The sequence below is a fragment of the Lipophrys pholis genome (genome assembly GCF_963383615.2).
Source record: "Lipophrys pholis genome assembly, chromosome: 7".
In the NCBI taxonomy this organism is placed as follows: Eukaryota; Metazoa; Chordata; class Actinopteri; order Blenniiformes; family Blenniidae; genus Lipophrys; species Lipophrys pholis.
In genome coordinates, this window is record NC_137638.1 from 1,850,635 (window position 1) to 1,861,335 (window position 10,701).

Below are 10,701 nucleotides of genomic sequence, written 5' to 3' on the forward strand. Positions count from 1 at the left end.
AGTACTCGGTATCGGCTAGTAGCTCAAGGTTAGTACCCTTAGTTTAAAAGTGGCATCAGCGCCTCTTTAATTCTAATAGACCTCACTGAGTTGCTGCATTACAGTTCAGCATCATCTCATAAAGATCTACCAAACTATCAAACCGTCTGATCACACATTACAAACATAAATGAGACGAAGCAGCTGCCTCCCGCTGCGAGATAGAGAGCAGCACTGGACGCGTGAGCGGCTTCTAAGATGTACCATGACGGGGAAGATGATGGCGAGGAAGGTGGACTTGAGGACCCAGAGCACAGCCAGACACAAGATCTGGATGAAAGTGAAGAGGTGGATCCTCCTCAGGGGGACGTGGCGGAGGTAGGAGAAGTCCGGCTGGTGCTTGGAGGGCATCATGTACAATTTGATCCTGTCCCAGAACTGAGGAGGAAGAGGAGGAGGAGGAAGAGGAGGAGGAAGAGGGGCATCAGGTCTGAGTGACGCAGGTTAATCACATACGGACCTACGAGGTGAATCACTAATCCTAAAGTATTTGTATGCGTCGCAGCTCCGATCGGCGCCCGAGGAAACACTGAGGCTCCAAGTTACCAGTTTCAAAATGCATCTGTAGCGTTGTTGTTGTTGTTGTTGTTGTTGTTGTTGTTGTTACACGCTGGCGAGCACAATAAGACTCTCACACCGACATGTTGTAAATTTAATACGCAAACCAACGCAATTTGGAAATTCGGCTCAATTATTTCTGGAAGAGCGATTAGTTATTTCCACCGTCCCAGACGAAAGATTATATATATGTATATATATATATATATATATATATATATATATATATATATATATAAATATATAACTTGGATGTCCACTAGAACGTCAGTGTTCTCACAGTGTTAATGTTTAGAGCTCAATGTTCTCTGCTGTATGTGTGTGTAGTTTGAAAACAGAAAAAAAAAAAACAGCTCCAACTAGTGGCCCAACATGCTAAGTACATCGTTTTCAGCATTTCGGCCGTGAAAACGTGAAACGTTTCCAAAATGAAAAGCAAAAATCGATGCATTTCTATGGAGGATTGAATGTGCCAAAATTAAATAAATAAATAAATACACCATTAAATAATGAATTAAATGTGTCATTAATTAATTAAAATTGGAATTTAAAAATATAAATGTGCAAATGATTCCTTAAAATATGAATTAATTTTATGTAAAAAAGACATTAAATTTTTTCACTATTTCATTAATTATTTCATGGTCCCGTGTTGCTGTTTCATGAATTAATTTCATCTGTCAAACTCAAACATTCAGTCCTCCATACATTTCCATTTGAAACGTGTACATGCCAGTACAGTAGAGCTCAGCGGTTAGAAAAACAACATGCGTGACATTTACAGGAAGTGCAAAGAACTTGGCTTAACAAAGTAAACCTTTAAGTCTAGACTGAGGGAAAAAAGCCTCAATAATTTATGAATTTGTGTCACAGCAGACAAATAAACATTGCGACAAGCCGCTTCCTGAAAGGCTTCCTGTACGGGAAGCAGTCAGCCGGATGTGGTTCATTAGGATGCTCATCCTACCTGGATTCCACTGAGGGAGGCCACGCCCATGTAGAGGAAGACGCCGTACAGCACGGGCATGGGGATGTACTGCAACCAACAGAACAAGAAGGTTCTCCAAAAGTTTAGACAGGTAAACATCTCGCTGAATTAAAACGATGATGTAATGATGAAGGCTTATCAACATACACAATCATTTAATACATTCCTGGTTTTTTAGCCTGCAGAAATATAAACGAAATCCCAGAAATGTTCTAAATGGGCCTAAATGGACCTGGAAATGCACAGAACTTAACACACACACATCAGACCTGGTGAAAAATGTCATATTTCTGGGGGAAATACACATGCGAGTAGCAAAATGGCTCAACAGCGCCACCTGCAAAATTGGGAATATTAGGCCCCCGAATCACGTTTCAGCTTCAGCTATGAAATTGGGGAAAACATGTGTAACACGCCAAGACGTACAGAAAAGTCTCTTATATGTAGACATACTGTACGTATCGAAAACTCAACAAGATGACGGCCATTTTGAAAAATATGGCGGATTTTGCAATAATTTGGCCCAAATTTTCAAAAATTTCTAGAACGCAACTTTTTGGAAACAGTTCCGAACACGCACACGCACACACACACACACACACACACACACACACACACACACACACACACACACACACTGTGCTGAGTAACTTAATGACTTGAAGACAAGATTACAAAATTAAAGTAAAAAAAAAAAAAAAAGAAGCCATTTCATATGAATTCTATACCGGGTTAAACTTTTTATTTTAAATGAACCATATGTGAATAATCTTGTGGGTTTTTTGTTGTTTATTTAAGTGTTTCACCCTCTTTATTGCATATTTGCATATTTCAGAACCTAATAAGTTATTATATGTAATATCAATAAATGTGCGGCACCACAGTGAGATATTAAGTTCAATGAGTCAAATGATAGTAATAATAGTAATAATCATCATTATTATTACAAACAAGTGAAAACACCACACAGGACACGGTCATATTTGATTCATGACACACATGAAGGAGATGAAGTAACATGAGCGGAGATCTTCATACCTTCAGGACTGGAGCCAGGAAGATGGAAACTCCAGTGAGAACAAACACCAAGATGCCTGTCATCCTCTGCTCTCTGTGGATTGGACATCGGTGGAATATGAAGACGAGAGTTCTTGGCCAATACTCACAAGACCTCCCTTCATCTCAGCAACAAAAGATCCCGTCCAAGTCTTTATTACCAACCTGACGCCGAGGAACTGCGGCTGCTCGCCCGGCGCACTCGACTCGCTCTCCATCTTCAGGGAGTCGATGTGGGCGATGGAGATGACGGTGGCGGCCACGTACCAGGGCAGACCCATGAAGGAGCACGCCGCCATCAGGACGCCCACCCAGAACAGGTCCAGGTGGTAGCCGCAGCCTTTCTGCCCGGGAAAACCGCACGCGCAGCAGTTTTTATAGAAGCTAGACGACTCCTTCAAGGGGATTTCTCAAAACTCAAAAACAAAGGGGTTTTTTTTAGGTTGAATGCTGGAATCCTAAAATTTCGCACATTTTGATTTATCATTAATGCCTGTTGGGATCCATAATGCAATCATCATGAGAAACAGTAATACCCCCATGGTTTTAACGAAGCACAAAGGCTTCAAATCTGGTGTTTGAAAACGCACAAGATTACAATTTGTTTTCATCAATCGGTGGTTAAAAAAACCCAAATAAACACAAGGTAGAGTTCTGCAAGAGAATGTCATGTGACCTTCAATGTTCACCTGAGCTACAGGTGAATCTTTGAAACAGGAAACCATCCAGTGCATCAGGAGTGAAGTCAGAACTCCGCCGCTGCTTTAAAAGGTCATATTATACTAAATCCACTTCCTAAAGGTTCTCCAGCAGTACTACTCGTCTCCATACCTGGACTGACGTCCCAGAAGTGAAGACAGTCTGTCCTCTCTCTCCCCGGCTTGTTTCAGGTTTTAAAAAGTGTGTTGCTCCAACCAGCCAATCAGAAATCAAACCCTATATAGTGTCATCGGGGGTTCAGCCAATCCCAATCAAGGTAGGCCCTCCCTTTGACTCCTCCCACAATTAGGCAGCTCTGCTCTGGCACATGGCACCACCAGAGGAAGTACTTCCTCCTCTTCCCAAGATGGGCATGTGTGGGCGGAGCCAGTCCAGCTCACACAGACACAGCAGATTCTGAATGCAGCTCCTATGATCCAATATTCAAATGAGGAAAATCAAGGAGGAGCTAGAAACTTAGAATACTGAAGGTTTCTGGAGCAACGAGGGTTGAAAAGCTGTATAATATGACCCCTTTAAGAGTATTTTCATCCACAGACATTCTTTCCTTTTCAGCGTCCAGGAAACAGTAGAAAGACTGCAACTCCTCATTCTGGTACTATACAGCAGGTATATATACTCATAGAAACTCTACAAGGATCTCAATCACTTTGTTGACATAAAATCATCTTAATGGCAGCTACTCTTTTCTACACTAATAACTGGTGAGAATAGTTGGAGACGTATGACTTAGAATTGTTGATATTGTTCATAACAGAAAAAAAAAAGAACTGGGAACCAAAAAAATTATGAAATTCTGATGAGCTCTTGTATCTGTCTGCCACCAGGCGAGGTTTGGTATCGGCCCACCTTGAGTTTGTTCTCCTTGCGGTTGACGATGACGGCGCTGATCTGCTGGTCCATGAAGATGAGGATGGTGACGAGGAGCGCGGGGACGAAGCTGGCCACGTACACCCACCACGGGTTCTTCCCGAAAGGCATCACGATCCAGCCGCGACCCGGTCGAGTCGGCTGGCGGGAGATTGGGGGGGGGAATTTACTCTATTCTATACGAGACTCTATTCATTTTAAGAATGACGATACGACATCAGATCGGCTGGATGTGTGAAAGCTGCACCCAGAGGAAGCTATTCAGTGTTTTAGTGAGGCGCAATTTAGACAAGTAATGTTTGATAATTCTGTGTGCCTGTGCCTTTAAGAGGCCAAAGAATACTATCCAATGGGTTCTACTTTAAAATTAACCTTTTTCTTCTGCCAGATTCTTTTGCCGTGGAACAAGTACGCAAAAGCACATCAACACGTGCAGAATATTCTACAACAGTGTGCTCTGACTTGTTAGTCTAGTTATTACTAGTTAATCGTGGTTAATAGATGGCAAGTGTTTGGACTCCCCTGTGCTATACTGAACCAAACCACTTCTATTCTATCTAATGTCTCGGTTGGTTTTGCTGGATCTCGGTAAAAGACTGCTACATGAAAAGAAAAAGGTAAATAATCCCAACTGGAACTCCTTCATATCAGTTTATTATCGAGTTTATTCCATGGCAGGCAAAAATACCAAGTGAAATCAAATACACACAAATCATCTTTATTAATAATTAATTTGCTTTACTTCTCATAACTCCCTGTGAAAGACGTGCGTAGCGACAATTTAGCGCTCTGGCTGTAATGAAAAATGTCTGTGGCCCTTGAAAAGATCAGAGTTTTACAAAAAGCACAGAAGAATGTGACTGACTGGAATAAGTGTGAAGGTTTTTGTGTGTAAAAGGAGGTGAAACGTAGGAGCAGGAGCACCTGGAGTGTCTCCGCAGAGCCGATGAAGACATGTCAGGCTTACGGACGACGTTATGAGTGAAGACGTGTCTCGTACCTTGAACTCGGTGGGGACGATCAGTTTGGGGGTTTTGAGTCCCATCAGCATGTCCAGACCCACGAACGTCATGATGGACATGAAGATGGAGAAGTCGCTGATGAGCTTCCTCAGCTGGAGAAGAGAAGAGGAACAAAACAAGCTGATAAAGCAGCTGGACTGAGAGGAGGAACATCCATCCATCCATCCATCCATCCATCCATCCATCCATCCATCCATCCATCCACCCATCCATCCATCCTTCCATCCATCCATCCATCCATCCATCCACCCATCCATCCATCCATCCATCCTTCCATCCATCCATCCATCCATCCATCCATCCACCCATCCATCCATCCATCCATCCTTCCATCCATCCATCCATCCATCCATCCATCCATCCACCCATCCATCCATCCATCCATCCATCCTTCCATCCATCCATCCATCCATCCATCCATCCACCCATCCATCCATCCATCCATCCATCCTTCCATCCATCCATCCATCCATCCATCCATGGCGACTATCAATCATTTTGTTCAAACATCTTTATGACATTAACTGCTTTTCTTTCATGTGTGATTGTATTTCTCTGTAAAAACACAATAAACAGAGTTTATAAAAAACATTCTTGTCACTAATTAGTTGCAAATGTAAAGGAACCAAATCCAAAACCAGGTGGAACAACAGAATATATATAATTTATTTTATGTTGCATATCTTATATATATATATATATATACGTATTTACAGAGAGAGAGAGAGAGAGAGAGAGACAGAGAGAGAGAGAGGGAGAGAGAGAGAGAGAGAGAGAGAGAGGTGTTTTTTGAATGTATGTATCTGGATTTTGTATATATATTGATGTGTTTGGAACAAGTTAATAAAAACAAGGAAAAAACAACCTAAAAATTGACAATTGTTTTCATTTTGATGATTCACAAACTTTGAAGGAGAAAAAGCACAGAGAAAGTTTGAGAAGCTCCGGGTGGCGTCACCTTGGTGGGGAAGTAGCGGCTGAACTTGAACTTCTTGAGCGTGACGGTCATGGAGTAGGTGCCGAAGAAGAGGATGAAGGACATGAGGGCGAGGTCGGGGACGAACTTGCAGGACTTGCCCAGCAGCGAGCCGCCGTACTTCAGACACTCCTTCTTGCTCAGCTGGCTCCAATCCAGAGCTGTCACATTCAACTGGAGAGGCGGAGCCAGTGTGGGGGGGCGGGGCCAGCGTGGGGGGGGGGGGGGGGGGTGGAGCCAGCGGAAGACGACGAAGAAGAGTCAAGTGTTTGGACGAACGAAACACGTGGAGTCGTGATGGATGGAGCGAACAGAGGGTGGGGAGAGAGAGAGGGAGAGAGAGAGCAGAGCAGCTACTTGGTGAGACTGAGCTGACACTTCAATCTGAACCATTTGATTCTAACAACGCTGCTCTCCGGCCTGACAAACGCGCTGACACGTCAACAGTCGTCGTACAAAACTCTTAGAATGGAACGAGAAAGTGAAAGCAAGCACTTACCCCAGAGACACTAGAGCTGTTATCTGGCATCGGAGCTAAACCATTGAAGATCATTGCAGCCACTGTTTAGAAATGGGTAAAGACAGTTTGGAGACCGGAAGGCAATGAGACAGAAAACAAAAGAAGAGGATGACGAGGAGGAGGAGGAGGAGGAGGAGGAGAATAATGAGACGATGAGAATGAAGGTGCTGGCAGAGGGCGCTCGGCGCAGACCGACGGAGAGATACTCACTTGTAAGCGACGACAGCCACGTTGTTTGTGCGGGATGAAAGTGAACAAGAGACAAATCAGTTACAGAAATCAATGTTTACACAAACGCAGGCCGGTTCCACAGCAGAGGACAGAACACTGAGCTTCACAGGAACAACAAGGACGTTCAGAGAACGTAAGGAGGAGAAAGTGCAGGTAAAGGGGCTACTTTAGGAAGTTCTTCATCCTCCCCTGGAGGATTGAAGCTGACTCAGGTAGTATTTTCTAAGACTCCGCCCACACCGCAGGTCTTCATGCGAGATTCAGATTTCTTTTTGCTGGAATTTGTTTTTGTTTGTCTGTGATCATTTCAAACTCCTCCTGCTGTGTGAACATGATCGGATCTGATGTTTTCGGGCTCCGGAGCAGAGAAGATGATGTGAGGTCACACCGAGCTATTTACACACGCCGCTCAGCACCAGGGTTGCCAGATGTGACTCACTGTTTCCAGCCCAAACAAGGTCAAACACAAACTCCTCAATAAAAACCAGGCCAGAGCTCAGCCTGTGTAGGAATCGTGTTAAAACCAGAAAACTATTATATGTGTAATAAAGAACACACCGTAACCACAAGTGCATTAAAGTTAAAAGGTAAAGAGAGTTTTCTCCCCCGATTGGGGGATATCCGCCATATCTGGCAACGCAGGGCAGCGCGTAGATTCATTTTCAAGTGGTTGTTAAATACGAGCGACAGAATCTCGACAACATGAGGAGGAAAGAAGGAGAATGAGGAAAAATGAGAGGACAGCTTTTATTTTGGCGGAGCCGCTTCCTCCGTTGCTCATCAGTGTCGCATGTAGAAAAATATCTGAACTGGTCCCACATAGGAACGAGGCCCGGATCGGAATTAGAAACAAAACCTGTTCGATATGAGTCACTTGTGAATAAAACAAATCTGAATTGTGTCTCATTTCCCTGCAGTGTGAACGAGGCCTGAGTTAAGCTGCTGCAGGTTTAGTCCCTTATCCAACGCCGTCTTCAGCATCGGTGCAGGACATGACGGCGTCCACGCAGCCTCATGGAAACTAGTCCAAACTATGTAGTACATAGGACAGGCCTGTAGGTGGTGCTGCAACGCTTCCACAGAAATACACCAAGATTGAAGAGGAAGACACAGAGCATGCAAAAACAGAGAAATTGACAAATCCGATCGATCCCATTAACATTTTATGAATTTCAGGAGCCTGAATGAAGACGTTGTATTATTTCTGCATCAAACAAAAACAAGCAACTACAAGAACAAAAAACAAACTGTTTCTGATTTTAATATTTCCTTTACGAATTCTTTTGGAAACTTCAGATTGACCATCTGACAACTTTTGAAAAGCTCGTTGAATTTTAACACTATTTTTTACATGATTGAACTTCAATTGGAGCCGCATGAAGTTTAAACTCAGGCCTCGTTTAGACGACAACACTTCAAGTGTTTTCATTTCAGAAAGGTTTATAAAATAAAACAAGTTGGATTGTTATTACGGTGACTGTCAAAATAAAACCACCAAGTTGGATTGTAATTACGGTGACTGTCAAAATAAAACCACCAAGTTGGATTGCTATTACGGTGACTGTCAAAATAAAACCACGAAGTTGGATTGTTATTACGGTGACTGTCAAAATAAAAGTACGAAGTTGGCTTGGTATCACGGTGACTGTCAAAATAAAAGGATGAAGTTGGATTGTTATTACGGTGATTGTCAAAATAAAAGTACCGAGTTGGATTGTTATTACGGTGACTGTCAAAATAAAAGTACCAAGTTGGATAGTTATTACAGTGACTGTCATTAGCAGGACGGAGAACCTTTGGTCTCTGGAATAATTATTTTTTATTTTTTTTAATAATCACTTACTGTTGTGTTAAAGTTACTCTGCCAGAAATAAATCTTTAAAATATACTTCCCATAAACAATCTCTCTTCTGCACAGAGAACAAACCAAAACACCAAAACAAGACCATCACCACTCATTTCCCCTCATTTCCAACCTGAAGTTTCTGGATCACACCAAGGTCGATTTGTTTACAGACAAACTGGAATTTGTTTGTTTCCTCACTGACGCCATCTTGGGAAACCTGCCGCAAGGGTTTCTGGGAAATCAAAGATGGCGTCGCGGCATCTCCAATGAAAACATCAACATTTGACCGATTCAGCCTGAAAAACATCCAGACTTCCTCAGAGAAAGAGTCTTCAAGTCACGAGAAAAGTCTGAAATGGAGTGAAAGTGGTGGTTGATTGTTGTTCGGGAGCGAATCGAGATCTTTCGAGGTGCCATGTACAAGCGTGAATTTACATCGATAAGCACGGGTATCTTTTAAATCAAAATGCTTTAAGAGCAAAACTAGAAAAGCTCCAGAACGTGTTTCTTGTTAGTTGTAACAGTTTGACTCACTTCTCCAGTGTTTACAGCTCAAAGTGTTCTATGAACTGAACACAGGTGGCGCTACGCTCTCCGACAATCTCGCATCCTGACCAGGTGACCCCCCCCCCCGCGTACCCCTCCCCCCCGCCCTGAGCCAAGGGGTGAACTCACTCGGGTCTGGCGCCAGGCACTCGCACTTGTAGGTGGTGACGTAGTCGGGCTTGAAGTCGGTGTTGATGGGGTAGTACTTGAAGGAGCCCACCATCTTCTTGATGGCGTCGGAGATGAAGATGAAGGAGATGAGGCTGGAGAAGCCCTCCTCCGTGAAGCGCGTCATGTACTTGATGATGTAGCTGGCGTCGGTGGCGACCAGGATGAAGCACTGCAGGCAGGAGTGCATGCCGATCCACAGGCGCAGCTCCATGTAATCGATGTTGTTGTTCCTGTGGACGTGAAGGACGCGCGGAACGTTGACAACAAAGATCAAAACTCAAAATGGCACAAAAAAATAATAAATTTTAAAACTAGATGAATCACTCAAAGTTAAAATTGCTAAAAATGTCTTCAAAAGCTTAAACAGAAAACATTCTGAAAATAATGCAGTTCTCATGCCAGGCCAGCAGGTGGAGCTGTCAGTTGTGTTTATAATGAAACCACACACACACACACGGAACAGCCAACAATCTGCTAAAGACACTAATGTGAGTACGTGCACATTTTTACAGAGGACAAGTTGGACGCCATTACGGAGACGAGCTCGACTGTTAAACTAGAATCTGGACTGGAAGTCAAGTTTGTTATTGTCCATCTACTGAGCATGTGCAGAAGAACTGCTTATCTCTACTGTGGTATGCATGTGCAGCAGCACGCGGCGAACATGGACACCCGAAACACAGCCACAGTTTTCCCGTTGTCGTGTGATCGGAGTCTGAGTGACCTCGTTCTGCTCGGCCCGTCATAACTTTAACCACCTTCTCAGAGGAAGTGTGGGAGGGGCTTCCCGGGGGCAAACCCGTATCAGATGTGAGGAAGACTCACTTGCTGAATTCAAACAGGAGCTTCTCAAAGATGAGGATGGGTCCGGTGGAGCTGAGGATGATGAGGGGCTGGCCGCTGAAGAGGCAGAAGACGGAACCGGCTAACGCCGTGCCCAGGAAACTCTCCATCACCCCCTGAGGGAGAGAAAGAGGCGGCGGGCTGAGGAAGCAGCTTCGACTGAGACCGTGAGAGTCAATAAATTCCAGCAGGCGGAAAATCAAAAATCGGGAGGAGGGATGAGGGATGAGGGACGAGGGACTGCATCACCGGGAGACAGTGGCGCCACCTTCAGGTCAACGTCGGGGGTTACGTTTCTGCACTAATGGGTTGTTT

At 43.9% G+C, this 10,701-nt stretch overlaps 1 protein-coding gene across 1 annotated transcript in view; it reads right to left on the bottom strand.

The window, feature by feature from the left end:
• Positions 1-10,701, bottom strand: part of slc4a5a (solute carrier family 4 member 5a) — a 43,841-nt gene that overhangs the window by 6,694 nt on the left and 26,446 nt on the right. The window contains exons 14-23 of the mRNA XM_080467156.1: positions 10,369-10,502; positions 9,502-9,773; positions 6,729-6,763; positions 6,212-6,403; positions 5,232-5,345; positions 4,211-4,372; positions 2,807-2,985; positions 2,624-2,696; positions 1,565-1,633; positions 244-417 (exon numbers count right to left, since the gene is read on the bottom strand). Of these exons, the coding sequence (XP_080323282.1) occupies positions 244-417; positions 1,565-1,633; positions 2,624-2,696; positions 2,807-2,985; positions 4,211-4,372; positions 5,232-5,345; positions 6,212-6,403; positions 6,729-6,763; positions 9,502-9,773; positions 10,369-10,502 (1,404 nt within the window). The remainder of the gene's footprint in view (positions 1-243; positions 418-1,564; positions 1,634-2,623; positions 2,697-2,806; positions 2,986-4,210; positions 4,373-5,231; positions 5,346-6,211; positions 6,404-6,728; positions 6,764-9,501; positions 9,774-10,368; positions 10,503-10,701) is intronic.